Raw genomic sequence first — 19,317 nt, forward strand, 5'->3', positions numbered from 1 at the left:
TACTTGCAGGTGCTGAAAGGAGTCTTACCTCTCCTTGTCTACTCCCATCCATGGAGCTCTGTTGCTCCCTGTGTCTAGTTTAACTCAATTTAGCTAGCAATATCAGAGGCACATTTTTGCAGGATTTTTCTTATGGTGATGTCCATGAGCTGTTAGGTTGGCTCAGCTTCTGGGTAGACCACACCTACTGCTAAAGCCTGCTTCCCCACAGCAAATTTTTTGTTCTTGTAGCCAGAAGAACAGGGAGGTACTTTCTGGAGAATAATGACACAATGCCAGCCAAGACTCTTCTCTAACCACTGCTGATTTTATACTGGCAAGGGCTCATTTCTCTATTTGATGAACTCTAGTCACACAACAATCTCAACTACTAAGTGCTGACTCACAAAACCTCACAGGTCACCTTCCTGTCAGTCCTGCCTGTGGCCCTATGTAAAGATGACCCAATATTCTTAAGCAAATAGACCCATACAGGATGTAGAAATTAAGAGTGCAGTATCCAGGACTGGTAGCTACACTCTTATTCGTGTCTCCTAAGACTTAAACAAATTGCAAAAGCAGGCTGAAATTCAGAATGAAGCTGAATTCTAGGAAGTTTAAGAGGTCTGATTCAAAACCTTGTCATTATCTTGGGTATTGTAGTACCATGCAAATGTTTAGCACTTAGGAAAACATACGGCTTTCCAGATTCTACTGAAATATTAAACAGATTGAACTAAAACAGAAGAAGGTATCTCAAATTTAAAAAGATACCTCTCCTGAATAGTTAGGGTTTTTGGTGTTCTAGTTATTTCCTGAGGTATGAGATTTACAGATAATCCTGCTTGTTGTCCTTCCAGTAAAGGACAAGTTTTAAGGTATACTATTGAATGGAATCCTTACTGGCTCTTCATAGACATTTCAGACCCAGCCTTTCAAACTAAAGTGAGCCTGAATTTTCCTGGTGTTACATTCTGTCACAGCAGAATGCATTCCTGTCCGTCTTGTCCAGTTGCATTCTAGGCTTCAGCATGGCAAAACCACCACTCAACAGAGGAGTGAAGTACCACAGCTGTGAAAACTGAACTGGACCACATACCCACAAACATTCAATAATAGAATTCTTTAAAGAAATGCAGGGCTACCCACAGCAGTGATCACTAGAGACAGAAATAACATGTCACAGCTCAGAAATTTTGAAGGACTGTAGAAACAGAAAAGCTGCTTCCAGGTATAGCAGACACTGTGCTGGATGGAAGTTGTGTTAAGACAGAGCACTTTCTTCTGAATTTGTACTGAACTGACACCAAGACTGAGCACCAAGACTTAAACCAGTGACATATAAGTTACAGTGGACAAATACAGCATTGAGCTTACAACTGAAATACATGGTTGGTATCAAGTTTTAGCGTTCTTTCCAAGTTGCATCTTGTTTCAACTGTCAAAACAAATTTCATCAGAAGCTGGTAGACATTGTTTCTTCTTCCATATTCTTTTGCTACTTACCCCAAAGGCTGCATCTCAGCTCTGAAACTGCTGCATTTTGGTATGTGGCGGAAGTATTCTTAGTATTTATAGAGCAGTATTACTTTATCTGTATATACACAGCTCAAATTACAACACATAATTTTCAGCAAATTGACCGAGAATTCATCCCAGGATCTGCCTAGAAGTAGGAGACTAGGAAAAGGTGGTCCTCTACTAGTGTTAAGCCTGATTACATCTGAGTTTTATAGTATTGGAAAACTCTTTTCTATATAAACTCAGTGCCACTACTGGTATGTTAAATCTTCCTGTCTTAAAGCCCTGCAGTTATGTCCCAAGCCTGCAATAAGATCCATGTAGATAAACTATATTGACAATATCCCCCTTAAGTCAGACAGCTCTCAACATGCATCCACCCAGCTGTAGCAGAACAACTTTCATACTTAGATTGAGTCCCAGACAGCATAATCTTCCTAAAGAAAAATGTAAATGTAATCTTCCTAAATAGCAAGGTCTACTTTTTCAATATAATTTTCCCTGTCACAGCATCTCAACAGAAATTATTTCTCTTTTACATCAGTCTTTAAATGAACATTTAACTGAAAATCTAAAGTAATCAGTAATAGTTCTGGTTCCAGGATGAAACTCCCATACTTTTCACTAGCAACTTCTGATATTGCCAAACAAATTCCAAGTTCTATACTAGCTGTAGAAGTTTTTTTTTTTTTTAAATACTGCAATAGGCAATTTTGCATTTTGATTTTCTTCCTGAAATGTCCTTATGTATGTACACGCATGGGTTTTTAAAGGTTGTGTGTATTAGCTTTCACTGGCTAAGAATTATTTCTGACACATTTTTAAAGAACACTGACTTCTGTTCCTAGTTACAACTTTTGCTTATTAAAATAAAAAATACAAATTGCAAAAAAAACTTCTTTGTGGCTGTGTTATCTACCTTGCTAACAACTAATTCTAAAGTAGAATTACAATAGACTATGTAAATAAATACAGACATTTAAGAAACAGAAGGGCTTGGTTGGCTTTTTTTAACTACCTTGGCAAAAATTCTGACGAAAAGATTGGGGATTAATTTACAACTTACTAAGCACAAGTAAGTTGGTTAGAAGAAAGACTAAACATCACACAGTAAGAACTATCTTCATCCATCATAACTTCCTGATATTAAATTCACATTTTCTGAGTGCATTTTATCCTGTTCTGTAGTAGTTTCCGAGTTAAGCTTGGGCAGTTACTGCAAGGTCATAGTGCTGGGAGTGATTAAAAAGCACTCTTTATTCTCTGTTCAGAGAGGTTGTTGAAAATCCTGACCATACTTCTGGGATTCCTAGTTACTAACTTGGCCCTGAGTTTATCTCGGGAGCCTGGGACTCCACACACTCAGCCCACCTGTGGACATATGAGACTGTGCTCACTCTATCTCCCAGTTAATCCTCAGTTCTAATTACATTAAAGATTGTAACAAGAAAGTAGGTTTGAGGTTTTTGGCCTCATTCAGACTCCTTGGAACACCACACTACGGATAACCATGAGTAATTCTTTGGGAGAATTTGCTAAGGGTCAAAATCAGTGCCTAAACCTACATACTGTCCTATGACCCTGAACACGCACTCAGATGTGATGGAAGGCCAAGCCCAAATTGTTCCCCTTTACAGGAACCCTTCACAAGCTAAGTGGTGTTACAGAGAAACAGGCCCCACTAATAATCATTCCTGTATCATCATATACTTATGTAACGTTTTATACATATTTCCTGTCTTAGTTTAACAATCAGAGAGCTCCCAGTTTCCTTTGTGTTGCGTAACGCGAGACACCGACCAGCAAACTGACGTTGAGGGGAATCTTATTAATTCTCCTTAACACGATGAAAATAAAGCCTGCTGGTACAAATGCTTGCTCCGTGCCAAGGCTGGGGTGTCCAGCTCACGGCAGATACTCCCGCTGGGAGGACGTGTCGCGTTGAAATCGAACTCGTGGCCTTATCCGGGACGGGTTTTGTTCTCTGCATTAAAGAGTGGAAGTTTTCGGTTCGCCCGCCCGGCTCAGGCAGGTGCGAGCCCGCCGCAGCGCTTATGCAACGGCGGCACGGCGGGGTCGCCCCGCTGAGGCGGGCGCTGCTCCGGGCGCTGACCCGGGCGCCCGGTCCCGCAGGGGGGCGGTCAGCGGCAGCGCCCGCCCGGGCCCGACCGGCTCCCCTGGGGCCGCCGCGCCGACATCTTAGCGCCGGAGGGACAAAGCGCGGCGGCGCTGTCCGTCGGCCGGGCGCTGCCCGGCCGCCGCGGCTGTCGCCAGCCGTGAGTGACAGCCCCGGCGGGGAGAACTCGAAAGATCGCAGCCCTGGCCCGGCGCCCCCCGGGCACGGTAGTGGCGGAGGCGCGGGGGGGGCGGGGAGGGGGGCTCTAGGGATAGCGCCACCGCCGCGCAGCTGTGCCTATGCGCTGACCCCCGCGGGCGATCGGGCCCCGCCGTGTCAGGGGAGCGCGCCGGCGGTGCCGCCTCCCGGGACGGCGAGTCTCTGGCCGGCGCGGGCCGCGGCCTCCCGGCGGGTCCCGCTCATTGTTCCCCGCACTAGCCCTGGCAAACAGGAAGCCGCCCCGGCATGGGGCGCCCCCCCCCGCCCCCGGCGGGTGACTGGCAGCCCGGGCGGCCCGTGCGAGCGGCGGCGGCGGCGCGGCGCAGCCAATGACAGCGCGCGCGCGCGGGCGTGGGCGGGAGTTCCGGCCTGGCAGGCGGGCGGGCGGGCGGCGGTGTCGGCCGGGCCCCCTCTCCCGCGGCAAGCCCCACCTTTCGGCTTTCCCGCACCGTCAATCAAAATAGGAAAAAAAACCCGGAGTAGGCTCGGGCCGCCGCCGCCGCTTCAGCCCGCCGTGAGCACAATAAGCATGTCCCCGGCGGCAGCCGCCTAGCCCCAGCCAGCAGGGCCTGTGTGCGAGCCAGCCAGCCAGCCTGCCTGCCTCCCGCCCAGCCAGCCAGCCAGCCAGCCGGCCGCTCGCACTCACACCATGACCGGTACGTACGCACCGACCGAGCCGCCCCGGGGGCTCCCCGCTCCTGCTCCGGCCCTGCGCGTCCCCGCTCCGGCCCCGGAGCGTCCGTGTGCGAGCGAGGCGAGAGCGGCACTGAGAGCAGCAGCAGGAGGAGCAGGGGGAGGAGGGAGAAGAGGGGCAGGGGCAGCAGCACGGGGAGGAGGAGGAGGAGGAGGAGGAGGGCTCCGTGCGGGAGGGCGGGGGGAGCGCTGGGGTTAGGGGGGGGGGAGAGGGAGGGAGGAAGGGAGGGAGGGAGAGGGAGGGGGGTGATCGCTCCCGTCAGTGACTCTCCCCTCCCCCTCCCCGCTGTGCCCGCAGCTCCCGAGAAGCCCGTGAAACAAGAGGAAATGGCTGCCTTAGACGTGGACAGCAGCAGCCACAGCGAATATCTCCAGCACGGCAACGGCGCCGCCTCGGCCTCCGCCGGGGCGGCCGCCCCCCAGGTGAGCGCAGGCCCGGCTGGGCCCCTTCCCCCCCTCCCCCGGGTGACACGTTGTGAGCGGGTGCGGAGCCGGTGCCGCCGCCGCTTCCTGTGTGCGCGTCTGCGAGGAGCCCGGTCGCTGTCCCGCACTAACCGCCACCCCCCTTCTCTCCCTGAACCCGCCCATTGTGGGTAGGACGCGCAGCCGTCACCGCTCGCTCTGCTGGCGGCCACCTGCAGCAAGATCGGCCCGCCGTCGCCGGAGGAGGATGAGGCCGCCGCCGCCGCCGCTGCCTCTCACTCTGCCGGAGCGGTGAGTGCCCGCCCCGCCGCTCTCGCACGGCCTGCCGGGGGGAGAGACAGCACAGCCAGCCCGCCCGCCCGGGGGGAGGGACGGGACACACGGCACTGCCCGCCCGGGGGGAGGGACGATAGCAGGGCCGACCTGCCAGGAGAGGGGTCCCCGGGCTCCCCTGCCTCTCCAGGAGGAGCCGGGCTCCCGGGAGGAGGAGGGAGCCAAGCTCCCCCCTCCCCCGCCATTGGGAGCGGCGTCTTCATTTACTTTCAAAAACGGGGGGAGGCGGGAAGGCTCCCTCCCCCGACACTGGCACCGGAACGGCTCGCTCGGAACCCGGAGAGGCTGGGAGGCATCTCACCTCCACCTGAGCGCGCCCCCGGTATCCTCGCTAGGCTGTCAGCCTGGAACCGCGCAGCCAGGCAGGAGCACAAAATGAAGGCTGGCTGTAGGGAAGGATGTAGTGAAGTAAAATGGCTGTTTAGAAGCGAACGCGGTGGTGGAAAGCTGCTTCCTGTATCGCGCTGTTTTTCTAAGGAGAGTTATCATGCGGTTCCTTGTAGCATTTTCTGTCCTTATCTCTCATGCGCCGTTGCCTCTGAAAGGAGCCTTGATGACCTCGGGACCTGGTGTGATGAGATGGATCTTGCACACTAGAAACATATTCTTGCTGAAGCTAGTTTAACAATCGCCATAACAAAATCCTAGTGAAAACTCGTGCTCCTTAATTGGTGTAGCTAAATCTCGTGTTGACATATGCTCACAAAATTCAAAGCGATGATGCATTTTTAAATAACTGATACCTAAAAATATTTGTCTATTAAAAGAGAGTTCCAAAATACCTTCTAAGATGACATGATGTAATTTTTTGGCCTTGGTGCTTGGAAAATTGCACATATTACCTCTAATACTTTTTTTACAAAAACATCTTTAAAATTAGAAAAAAATGTGCCGTTTTCTTTTTCCTCTTTTAAAGCAAGTCTTGTTTTTTAAAGTTGCTGTATAACAGCCTTGTATGGTGTTAGGATTTTGCAAACAGGAAGAAAAACTGCAGAGCATTGTACTGGTGGATGAAGTGTCTTTGTCAAGCTTTTAATAAATGTCAAAGTGTTAGTGATAGAAGTTTCTGAATACTTGTTAAACTTTAAAATACTTTTCATCTGTACATTACAGCTTACTTTACATAAAGGGAAGCTGAAACAAAATAGCTGTCTGAGGTCATATAGCAGGCTGTAGACTAATGACAGAGCTAGAAAATGTATTAAGATTCCGACCCTTTTCAAACATCCTTTCTGCCAGACCTATTTATTTGCTCAAGCAAATAAATAAAAATCTTTCTGGATGTTTTAAAGTGCCTGATAGCTCTAAGATTTGTTTCATAGTACTGGATGCATACAGTGCTGAAGAGCATAAACATACTGAGAAACAGATGATGCTTAAATGATTGCTTGCTTTCTTATATCCACCTCTAAGGTTGTTCTCATTGTACAGCATGAATTGTGCATCTTGGGGATGGATTAATTGATTGGGATGAGCAGTAGGTCTGACAGGATACTAGAATGCTGGTGCAGGACAAATGGTTTCTGGCAGTTCAAAATGGGCAAAACAGTTTTGATGTGGTACTCCTTTACTCCTATTAAGTGAATATGTTGTTGTGTTAATGTTTAAGAGGCTTTTCAAGAGAAGCCAAAATCTTAGTTAAAACCCTAAGTGACTATAAGCTCACTCACTACTTTCCATAAATGCAGATAGGCCCTTCCTACATATCATTCTGGTAATTTTTACACTCTTACAACCTAACTCTTGAATGATTCAGAATATTTTGGGTGGAAACTAAATATAAATTGAAGGAGATGCCTAACAGTAGCTGAACTAGACACTGGAGTTAATTAATATGACATTAATGAAGAGAGTGGAGGGACTAAAGGCCCTGAAATACATTCCTTGTGAAGAAGAGAAGAATGAAAGAGATTTAGTGCAATAAAGAGTCTTTTTTTTTCTGGTCCTCTGTTTATCATATTGGAGGGTGGAAGAAGAAAGAAGCTGAAAGGTCTTACATTGTAGGTACCTCATAAGTTATATGGAAAATGAAAATCTATATGCACAGATGGACATAATTGTCTTTCTGCAGTTTGTGATGCTCATCTCTTTCCCAGGAGTAAAAGCTCAAGCAGTTTGAGACCTGTGCATGGGTGATGGTGCCTAATGTAGCAGTAGGAAGGCAGCTCTTTCCTGTTATATTCTATACCTGGACTGCAGTTCTGACTGCTGAACATCTGGTAGAACTCTCAATCCACACAAATGGATAGCAGAAGTCAATCTAGGTATTTCCGCTTAGAAGTGCTTGAAGAGCCTGCACGTCAATGGATAGCGATGCTGTTGTTTCAGGGTTGTTTTGGTACTGTTTTACTGACATTTGCTTGGTAGGAACTAGCAGGGTTGGAGCCAGCATGCTGGGTTAGCATACTGCTTTCCTGGCTGAAATGGTATGCTGCAGCTGCTCCCCAAGAGACCAGCAGAATGATTTAAAAGCAACAGCAACACTCCCATAGGAATGCAGGGAATATTGTGTGTCTGGGATTTGGGGAAGAGCTGGAGCAAATGTGATTGTGTTTGTAACGATCTAGCTGGCCCTGTTTTGAGCCCAGGGGTTGAACCAGGTGACCTTCAGAGGTCGTTTCCAGCTGAAATTATCCTATGATTCTGTATCGGTATCTGAGTCCAGGCATACTGTTTGAATGGACATTGCTGTAACACCACTGAAAGGATTAGTGAGGAAGTAAAAAGACTAATGAAAATAGCAACTACTTGTAATAAAAAGCAAATGAAATAGGCAATTGACAGAACTAAACTCAACCCTCTTCTCCTTTCCATCCTGTCAGTGACCTGGCAGGTTGTCTTTAGACAGCAAGGTTTTCAGCTTGGCTGATGATTCTGGTTGGAACTATATTTCTTTTTTGATGAGAGGCACTAGCAGGCATTGCTGCTGATCTTGTCTTTGTGCATTGATGAAGATTGCAGTCTTTCAGCTTTGACACAGTGATTTACTCTGCCTAATGATCAACCAACGCCAGTATGTTGCCTGATGGTGTTTGATATTAATGTAGATGGCCTTGAGTTTGTGGCTTGCTTACCTGAGCATCTTTTCCTTGGTTGCCATACTGCTACATCCATGGTTGGTTCAAACACTTGCTATGGGGACTTTGCCTTGAATATTGCTGCCTGCTGGTTTGTGTGAGAGCCTTGCTGGGATGGTGTGTGCTACTGCCTCACCTTGAATGATGACTCATGTTTTGGCCTCTCAGGATGTCTGTCTTAGGAGTTAAAAATCTGAGAAGTTTTAGTTTGGGTCTTGCTTTTTCACTTTTTATCTTTGACTAATAATTCCACCTCAAAATTTCATATTTAGGATTCTTTTTCATTTAGTTATAAATACTCTAGTTTCATTCCAGTTTAAACCTCTGCAAAGATTTTAGCATTAGGTGAAAATGAGAAGCAAAGTAGAAGATGGTAAAGCAATGCATAAGGGAGGAAACAAAAGAGCAGACATATTTAGGTCAAGCACACCCTTGATGGTCAGCTGTATGGTTGCAGCATGGTCAGATGATTGTTTAAGAAGCTACAAAGCTGAGATGATAACCAGTTGTTTATGTTCTCTTACTTCATTGTAATGCAAAGCTAAAGGCTGTCTTGGAACTCTCATGCTCCCAAGGGCCATTCTTATGGTTTTGCTGGGTGGGACTGGATAGGTGAGGATAGGGTGCAAGACTGATGGGAGGTTGTGTGGGAGGTCTGGAAGGCGGGTGAATTGAGAAGAGTGACAGGCTGGCTGAGAAAACTGTTGGCTCTGACAGCCGCCAAAGAATGGGAGCTGTCAGCGATGACTGCCCCAGCTGAGGTGTGTAGTTGCATCTTGTGTGAAGTGGGCTGCACTGATTCGCTAGTCTTAAAAAAAAACAAGGCTGGGAGGAATTTTTATATGATTTATTTGTGTTGTTGCTTACCAACAAGATATGGAAAACATTTGGACAGGTTAATAATTAACATATGTGGGGAATATGAGTATAATTTCTCTGCTGTAGGCAAAGCATTTCTGGGTATCTTGTACACGTAAAGGTTGGCGTGTTTTAAGACTGCTTTGGCATATCTTGAGCCTTAGAATTGAGTATCAGTGCTTCACAGAACTTAAAGAAAGTCTGGAATTCTAGTTGGTTTATACCTCAGAAGATTAACTATCTGAGATGCACCTAGTTTAAACTCAGTTTAGGGGGAAATAGGAATAATGCTGACAGGATGGAGAAAGAGGAAGGCATTTTAAGTTTAATGTTTTCCACTAGGCAAAAATATGTCTGAATGCCATGTGTGTCAGAGTTAACCATACTACTTAGTTTTCTGGCCTATTTTGAGGAAGTTCAGAATTATTCTGACATCCATTTTTGATTTTGTGGGTGATAAGATAGCTTCCTGATGCTAGGTTTCCTGATGTGAACAGATGCACCAGAACGTGTTCAGCCATTATAGAAAAGCCTGGAATTGTCTTGCTTCTCTCTGTTCTCTACTTTTGCAAAACAAAGAAGTTTCACTAGAATGTGATGGCTAACAGTGTATTTTTCCTAATGCTGTCAAGAACCTCACCTTTTGAAATGTTCTTTGGTTTTTGAATTCCAATTATGTCTTCCTAATACTGGATCAGAACCAAATGTTGAAGTTCTTTTAGAAGGCGCTTTAGGGATGTTCTTAAAAATTTTTGTTCTATTTCTCCTAAAAGTTTTGGAGAAAGCAAGAAAATGTATGGTTTAAAACATTTCCATATTTAAAAATTGCATAGACAAAAAAGTTCTCTAATATTAAACATTAGCAAGAAGTCTAAGATTTCATAGAAAGTTGAAGCTGGTAATGGTGTCTGGAGAATGCGTGGTCTGCCCCTCCTTGCTCAGAGTAGAGTCAGTAAGAGGAAGTTGTCCAGAGCTATGCCCAGTGGGTTTGAATACCTCCAAGGTTAGAGACTTCACGATCTTTCTGGGCAGCATGTTCCAGTATTTGATAACCCACATTATATAAAAAAGAGGCTTTTTCTTGTATTATGGGGGACAGAGTCAAAAGCCTGACTAATGTAGTGATAAAGAATATGTCTTGCCTAACCCCATCTACCAAGCTAGTTTTCTCATCATAGGGCATTGTGAGGTTAGTTATTTCAGCATTATTTCCCCTTCCTAAGTGTAGGCTGACTACTTCTGAACACTACTTTTGTTTTTTCCCCTCAAGATTATTTGAAGGTTAATTTTTTCAAGGTTGTTTTCAATGTTACTTGCTCCATTGTCTTCCCAAAGATCAAGCTGACTGATCCCAGGTCCTCTTTCTTCTTCTCTTGATGATTTGATAGACCCCTCAGCACCTGAGTTGAAAACAGGAAGAAAACAAACCATTCCACAGAATGCTAGTTTGGCATGTAGTTACATTAAGATTCGTATGTATATATAGATTTAATAATTAATAAACAAAAGAGTTGCCTGTGATCTAGTTAAAAATGTCTCCTTGTTGCCATGTCTCGTTTCTTAGTACTTCAGCTTCCTTGTTTCTACTAAGGTCAGGGATATTGCATTGTCTTAATTTGGAAAAGTTCTGAACTTCTGCTGATTGATAACAAACTGTTGAAGTTTTGGCTCCAGTTGTCCATGTCAAGCAAAAAGATGTAGATATTCTTTAACTGAGATACAGTTAGATACATTTCACCAGATTGGAGTTTCTTTTAAAATAAGATTTTAAGCAGCCCCAGATAATACATTTTTTTTTTCCCCAAAATGCTCTTTATTTTTCCAAACATTTGACATGGGCAGAATTATTTCTCTAAATTGAGTGGCTTCATTGTCAGAGGGCTCAAACATACAACAGAATTAATTTGTCTTAACAAACAGCTTTGTGTCAGCTGAACCACAGTAACTGATGTTGAACACGTTTTTAACCTATGGCAAATGCAAGATAGAATGTATTAGCTCATACTTTAATGAAAGAGTTGAAGCAAGTGCATTTTATCTTGTATTTGTAATGACCTAAGAATGCACAGATAGTTTACTGTAGCTTGGTAAACACATGGTATTATTAAAACCATGCATTAGAACCCTTACTCTTTCATAAAACAACAATTTGGATGAGGCAGTGTCCAATCTTCTTCATTAGGTGTGTGATTTTTGAATGTTTAGGAGCTCATGACTCATTATCTTTCCACCTCTGGTTGTTTGGCTGATGCTTTTGCTCCAGGGCTAAATGGGGCAAAAGTGACTTTCTGAAAAGTGCAGTGAAAAGCAGTCCACCAGCACAGATAAGTGTTTGGTAGATTTTGACTGATGGCTAATGACATGTGCCCATTTGACATGCTGAGATGCAGGTGTCTACAACAGATACCAGCTCTTATAGGGGTCTTTCTCTGCTTTCCCCCTCTCCATTTTACTTTGGTGAAGCATATTTTATTTTTTATGAAGTCCTATCATTCAGTGTGGTTTAGATCACTTCTGAAAGGTATTTTATCTTCTGTCTCTCTCTTATCTTCTTCCACATTTGACTTAATGTTGCTGTAATTTTATCTAGATACATTGAACAAGACGGTTACTAGACTTTTATTTATCATGGCTCATGATTCTTCAGGGATGAGACTTTTATCTCTTTATTTTAGCTACTGGAAATTATACAAGGCTTGTTAAAGAATCAAAAGACAGGCTGAACAGTGGTTGTAGCTTTCACTCTTTGTTGGTACTTGGCCTTTCTTCAGGTGGACATACCATTTGATTTTAATTCATCTTACACCTTGTGTCAGCTACTCTCTTTGCTCCGTTCCTGTCTCTTTTTCTTGTTTCCTGATGCTGCTTCCAGTGAATTCACTGTTGCTTCCTGTTCTCTCCTCCTTGGTCGAGTATTGCTGAACTTTCCTCAGATCTTTGTCCCTTCCTCTTGAAACAGAGCCTTTGGATTGAAACAGTCCAGCCTTCTCTTAAAGGAACAGCTGCCAAATAACTGCTGCCTGAGTATCAGTTGATAAGGAAATATTGCTTTATCTCTACTCTCTAAATAATTTTCACGGATGGCTGAGACAGCAACCAAACTGGTGTATTTTGAATGTAAATCTCAGTAAGTGACTGGGCTGCAGATGTTGCTGCTCATGTATCAGTGGCAGAACTTCTGAGTTACTACAAAAGTGCTTAATTGCCTGAGGACATAAAGAATGGTTATTACTCTTTAGTTAGTAGGAAAAGAAGTCTTAAGAAATGTCTTCTTGTCTCAACAGACTTTGTGAAAGAACATAACAGTCAATCTTGTTATGACAGGCTGATGACGACCATTTGAGATTAGAGATCATCCTCAAATACTCTTTACCATACTTTTTAGTACTAGCAGTTTTGATAGCTGCCAGATAGCTTCTTGAAAGCCTCACCCTCTTTTTGCTCCTCCCTCCACATGATTCAGCTGGTGGTGCCTGACACAGCCAGCTGTAAGAGCAATATGAATAACAGGCATTTTATGTTCATATCCTCATGCGTGGCTGCCCTGAACTTCTCCATGGACTGACAAGTGCATCTACTAAAAGATTGGCTCTGTTGTGCTAAAATCATTGCAGAGCAGATTTTGAGGGAAGATTTCACTGGATCATGAAAACGTGATATGTGTGCCCAACATGAAAATGCCAGTGTGGAAATCGACATATGTTTTGGGAGAAGAATAAAGTAGGTCATTTCCATATCACTAAGGAGACAGGTTTCCCTTTGAAGTATTTCCGTGGAGGATATTACATATGAGTAGACATAGACATGTTACTGCATATTAGATCAGTCCAGTTTAACCTAAGCTTTCAACATTTGCTTGTACATAGTTTTCAATCAGTGAGAAATTATATCAGACTTGTAATGGTTTATATTACTTTTCCTTTCTCTTTTGTTCTAATAGCTATCAGCACATTATATATTTATTTTATAATGACACACTTTAAACATACAACAGTCATATTTTTGCTTTTGGTATTTTCTGACTGATCTTTATCCCTGATTTTTATAGGTCTTCTGATATTTTATGAAACTTTCAGTTATTAGGTATTTATATGCTTGTGAATTGAGTAGTTATGAACTTTCTTAGCAGCGTTTCAGCAACTTTAAGCAATATTAAACACAAGTCTATAAAGCTAATGTGGTAGCAGAGGAAAATAGAACTTGTTGCCTTCTTCTAGGTAAGATATGTGACATGGAATATTACATGTTTTTTTCTTCTAGTATTGTAAGTTACAAGCTTGAAAGACTAAAAAAATTAAATAAGTTTTTTAAATGAAAGGTTGATCAGTATAAGAGGGAAAGAAAATAATAAAAGAGAATTATTATTCTTCTTATGTTTCTTTTCCTTGAAGCATTAAGGACATAAAATTAGTTTTGTTCTGGTGATGCTGGATCTATTTACTAATACGCTACCTGAAAAATTATGAATCACACTTATGAACCACAGAATATTTTGAGCTGGAAAGGACCCCCATGGATCACTGAGACCAACTCTTAATAAGAGTCAATGGTCTGGTTTTTGAGGGCTGAAGAAGGCTAACATTCTTTTGTTTTTTGCACAATAATTATTTTTACAGTTCTTGAGAATAATTTAGAACCACAATATGTGTTTCCTTATTTAAAATGAAGCTTGGTAAGCACAGTAAAACTTCTTCTATTAAGTACTCAGACTTAAATACATTATTTTTCCTTTACATGTAAACATTGTAGTGTTATGGGCTAGAATAGGATAAGAATGTGAAACTAGCAAAGTCCCATCTAATGCTGTGGACTAAATTGACTCAGGTGCATACTGCAGGATTCTTTTAGACTGGCTAGGTCTCAATGCTATGTTAGGAAAGAATTAGATGTGTGCTGTATTTTGCATGTCCTGGTCTTGTTCTAAAGGAAGTCAGAATGCAGCATCAGAAGAAGGTTTTGATATGTTCTGGTAACTTCCCTACCAGGAGGGATCACAGGATGAGTGCAGAAGGACAAACCAGAGCTGTTCTATGTCCTCTGGACTCTGCCAGAGAAACTAGATTTGTTTCACAGAGCTGAACTGGTTGTAAGACAAGTTAGTTACATGTTGCTAATATGAAGTTATTCCATTGGTTTACTGTAGTATGGTTAAACAGATAAGGAGAAATTTCACTTCATAATTTTTAGATTGATGGTTACTTACAATACCAAGGTGGTTGACTATGCAAATCTGTGCTAGGCATTGCAGGATGTTAAATCTAATCCTTAATACTCTATTCTGAAAAAGCTTGCTTTGGTAAAGACAGGTAAGTGCAATTTAGCTTTTCTTTACTGAATAAAAACCAAATGCATAATAGGTTCTTTAAGCATCTGGGGTCTACTCTGAGGCACTGGCCTTTTCTATTGTTCCAACTTAATTAAGATAGATTTTTTTTTTCCCCTCCTAACTGATGCATATGACTAATCCAAATATGATTTCAGTGGAAAAGTTCTTAGTCTAGAAGTCTTCTTCCTTAGCAAAACTAAGTCCTACAAGCTTATAAATATTGGAGCTTTGTATTATGTGTAACAAACTGAGGTTGTCCTATCTTTCCAACTGTGTGACTACATCACTTCTTAACATTCTCTGTACTGCTGGGAGTCACAACATGCACAAATAGCAAACAGAGTTGAAAGGCAGTGGAGCTCCAGGAGATAGAGGCAACACTGGCTTCGTGGTGGTTCCTCTACTTCTGTGCAATAGGTGCCTAGCTGGGCAAAGAGTGTTCCTGAGTCTCGGGGTAAGTTGGTGATGAGAACTCCAGCAGCCCCTGCCAGCTCCCTCCTTCCCACAGCCAGGGGTTTGGATTACCCAGCAGCCCTGCCACCAGAATAACCCTGCTGCTGGTCACCTGACACAGCCGTGACATAGGAGCTGCATCTGACATGTTCGCGAGCAACGTGCAGCTCATGACCCGCAGGCTGGCTACCCTGACTTAGGCATTAGATCCTTATAAAATCTGTATTTCATAGTTTTGATCCAGTTGCTGATGGTCATATGAGCTGTACTGCATGTTTTCCAGTAGTGTATCGATATCTAGTGCTGAATTGCATGACTGGTCTAACACATAGTCTGTACAACATTTGTTTTTAATTTTTTGTTTTCTTTTTTCTTTTTATTCAGACAGGGGATTTGGCTTCTGTGCAATTAGCTGGAGCTCCAAACAGATGGGAGGTCTTGTCTGCAGCTCCTACCACTATAAAGGATGAAGCTGGTAATATAGTACAGATTCCAGGTGCTGCCACAGTAACTTCAAGTGGGCAGTATGTCCTTCCTATTCAGAGTTTGCAAAATCAACAAATCTTTTCTGTTGCACCAGGATCAGATTCGTCGAATGGTACAGTGTCTAATGTACAATACCAAGTAATACCCCAGATCCAGACAGCGGATGGTCAGCAGGTTCAACTTGGCTTTGCAGCCTCTTCTGATAATAGCAGTATAAATCAAGAAACTGGTCAAATTCAGATCATTCCTGGCTCGAATCAAACCATCATTGCCTCTGGAACATCTTCAGCTAATATTCAGAATATTTTATCTGGTCAGTCTGGTCAAGTCCAGGTTCAGGGAGTTGCAATTGGTGGTTCATCTTACCCTGGCCAAGCACAAGTGGTTGCTAACGTCCCTCTTGGACTGCCAGGAAATATTACTTTTGTACCCATTAATAGTGTTGATCTAGATTCTCTGGGACTTGGAAGTGGTTCTCAAACCATGACAGCAGGCATTAATGCAGATGGGCACTTGATAAATACCGGACAGGCCATGGATAGTTCAGATACTTCTGAGAGGACTGGTGAGCAAGTTTCTCCTGAAATTACAGAAACTGCCACTGATAACGACTTATTTGTGCCAACATCATCTTCATCACAATTGCCCGTTACCATAGACAGTTCAAGTATATTGGAACAAAATGCAAATGACTTGACCACAACTAGTGGTCAAGTTCATGGTTCTGATCTTCAGGGAAATTACATCCAGACATCAGTCTCTGATGACACGCAGGCTCAGAATATTCAGGTGTCCACAGCACAGCCAATTGTACAACACATACAGCTACAAGAGTCGCAGCAGCCAACCAGTCAAGCCCAGATTGTACAAGGTATTGCGCAACAGACAATCCACGGTGTTCAAGCAAGTCAAAGTATATCTCAACAGGCTCTTCAGAATCTTCAACTGCAGCTGAATCCTGGAACTTTCTTAATTCAGGCACAAACAGTGACCCCTTCTGGGCAGATAACCTGGCAGACATTTCAAGTGCAAGGAGTTCAGAACTTGCAGAACTTGCAAATTCAGAATGCACCTGGTCAACAAATAACTCTGACCCCTGTGCAGACGCTCACTCTTGGTCAAGTTGCAGCAGGTGGTGCGTTGACATCAACTCCAGTTAGTCTAAGCACTGCTCAATTGCCAAATCTACAGACAGTTACAGTAAACTCTATAGATTCTGCTGGTATTCAGCTGCATCAAGGAGAAAATGCTGGCAGTCCTGCAGGTATTTATTCTACTTTTTTTGCAAAAGATTGGATTTTATTACTGCATGTTGTTGGTTTAAATGGCAATAATCAGAACATCACTGTCTTGTTATTGAAGCCTACAAATACAGTGGGTTCAATATGGTGATGATAGATTTTATTTGAAACTGCTGTTTGATTAGAAACTGTAATTGTAGAACATAGCCCTACCTCACTCCTTTTAGTATGAGCTCATGTAACTCCCAAGTAGTTATATTAGTTAACAGCACTTCAGTGTTTGTACTTAAAGGTCTTACCCTTGAGAAGAGCTGTATACTAAGTTGAAAAGGGGGAAATCTGGCTATTAGCTGCCACTCTTCTAAGGTATCAGTATCATTAACATATCCATTCTTCCTAGTCCTGAATAGATGACGTTTCTAGGGAAAATCCAAATATTTGTTTATGCAATTTTTTTCCTCTTAAAATTTTCAGACCCCCCGAGATGCTGTTATTCCTCTGCTCTTTTGTTAAATTAATTTCCTACTGATTTACCATCAGTGTTACTATGATGAAGGAAACGCATGTAAGCATCAGTGAAACAAACATGCATATATCAAAATGGAGGCTGTGCTTAAGAATATGTGTGAATTTTCAGTACTGCTTACTTGCATTATGTTTTAAAGTACAATCATTAATTATGGGTATCACAGTGTTTTATCTCAGTGGAGAAGAAATATTGTTTTCTTAAAATGAGAAAAAATAAACATAACTGTTTATTTTTGATAAATTTGATACAGTGCATTCCAAATTTCAGGACATAACTAGCTAAACAAAAAAGAAGAGATTATTGTGGTTCAGGAGGTTTTGCTATACCAGAAGCCATTTGAACACATTTTTGGGTTGTGCCCAGGCTGGTTATGAGGGGCAGAGTGAGCAGTAGAGGTCATTTAGGAGGGAACTGTTGCACAAAGTAGCTTGGGAATCACTGTTTTACTATAATCATGTGATCCAGCCCTCTGGTTCATCAATATACTGAAGCATAAATATTTAAGTGAAGCATGCATGGTTGTATTGTATATCTATTTTAGCTTGTGAGAAGAATGCAGTGTTAAGTGAAACATGCTTAGAAGACCTGAGACCTGCTGAGTTTTGTTTCAAAAGGCTACTGATTATAATACCTATATAGTTACTGATAATACTGTATTCTATGTCAAGAAGCTTGCTTTCCCATTTGAAATCTAAAATTTGAATTGAAAATACTGTGCTGGGATGTTTTTTAGTTAATTTTGTTTTGGAATTGACTTCTGTATTATGAACTTCCCATCAAGTAAAATTATTCAGATCTAGATAAGCCTACTCTTCATTGGCTTGTTTGTAGACAACAGCACCAAAGGGATATGCTCAAAGAGCATTTGCTCTTCTGTCTGATCTTGATTCTTAAATTTTCTCTATACAGTAACCACAGGAAGTCTTGGTTTGTCTCCATTACACATTGTTAGCTCTGAGGATATAGATGGCAGTAATAAAAAGCATATATTCTGCATGTTAATACAGCTAAACTCAGATGTTGGAATCTAAGTCTCGGAAAGAGAGTCCTTACTAATTATTATTAGCTCTCTGGCTAATACAAGGAGGATTATTTCTGAGATTTATATTTGGTATAGGATCATGTAGCTAATGATACTGCTTGTGGAGTAATGTAGCAGAAACTTGAGAAGAATAGAAAGGAAAAGGAGAAAGAAAGCAAAAAAACCCCAAACCAGCTAGGCACATGAGAAAGAAGTTGAGTTTGATTTGTACTATGTATCATTTTGTCTATTGATCATTCTCAAGAGTGTTTCAATGGTGATTTATAATAAAATGCAAGGGAGTTCATCAAGCGTTCTTTAACTGTTCTTTAACTCTGCTATAAGGAATTTCACATAGGAAGGCAAGAGACTAAATGGGATATATGAGATGTGATTAAATAGGCAGAAGTGCTAGATGAATAGCAGAAACTCTTGCCTGAAGTGCATAACTATAAACACCTGGAGATGGAGATTTATAGTAACATTTTTCCTACTTGTCTAGGAATAATAAATGGATTGGAAGGTATTAAAACTGCCATTCCCTAAATTTGGGGAGAATGTAAATGGTCCTTCCTTTACGTTAGTAAAAACTCACTTTTCCGCAGTAATGATTAGTGTGACACTGCTTCTGACGGAATCAACCTGAATTATCTTGATTGACTTTCAGTGTTTTTTCCATATGCATCTGGTCTGAGAGAATCTTTTTCAGAGGTGTTGCTCCCCTTCTTATTTATAACCCCTCACAACCTTTCTTCAGTTTGGAGATAAATATGCAATTAGAAGCAGATTATGACATCATAGGGGGCTTTTTTCAGTCAAAAGTATATTGTTGTTTTTCAAATAAGGAAAAACAGTTTAATTTTAAACCGAAATAAGAAGGTAAGTGGAAGAGACAGCAGAACGAGAGAAGTTAAAGGGTGTGAAGCTACTTGATTCCTTTTTTTGCCAACTACCAACAAGCTTTGAAGCAAGATAAGAAGGGTTTCCCTGTGTTTTCTCCCCCAAGCTGGATAATGCACTCCTTTCATTCCAAGTAGAGCCA

General features: G+C 42.5%; 1 protein-coding gene across 3 annotated transcripts in view; it reads left to right on the top strand.

Moving 5' to 3' along the window:
• The first annotated feature begins 3,321 nt into the window (after positions 1 to 3,321).
• The window catches only part of SP3 (Sp3 transcription factor), a 35,540-nt gene continuing 19,544 nt past the window's right edge, over positions 3,322 to 19,317 (top strand). The window contains exons 1-5 of one of the 3 annotated variants that reach the window (XM_053947417.1): positions 3,322 to 3,843; positions 4,827 to 4,951; positions 5,126 to 5,242; positions 15,383 to 15,473; positions 15,579 to 16,748. In XM_053947417.1, the coding sequence (XP_053803392.1) occupies positions 3,372 to 3,843; positions 4,827 to 4,951; positions 5,126 to 5,242; positions 15,383 to 15,473; positions 15,579 to 16,748 (1,975 nt within the window). In that variant the 5' untranslated portion in view covers positions 3,322 to 3,371. Of the gene's footprint in view, positions 3,844 to 4,218; positions 4,492 to 4,826; positions 4,952 to 5,125; positions 5,243 to 15,382; positions 16,749 to 19,317 lie in introns of those variants that run through there. The other 2 variants (XM_053947416.1, XM_053947418.1) reach the window with 2 other exon arrangements.

The sequence above is a fragment of the Vidua chalybeata genome, chromosome 7, assembly GCF_026979565.1.
Source record: "Vidua chalybeata isolate OUT-0048 chromosome 7, bVidCha1 merged haplotype, whole genome shotgun sequence".
NCBI classification, from domain to species: Eukaryota; Metazoa; Chordata; class Aves; order Passeriformes; family Viduidae; genus Vidua; species Vidua chalybeata.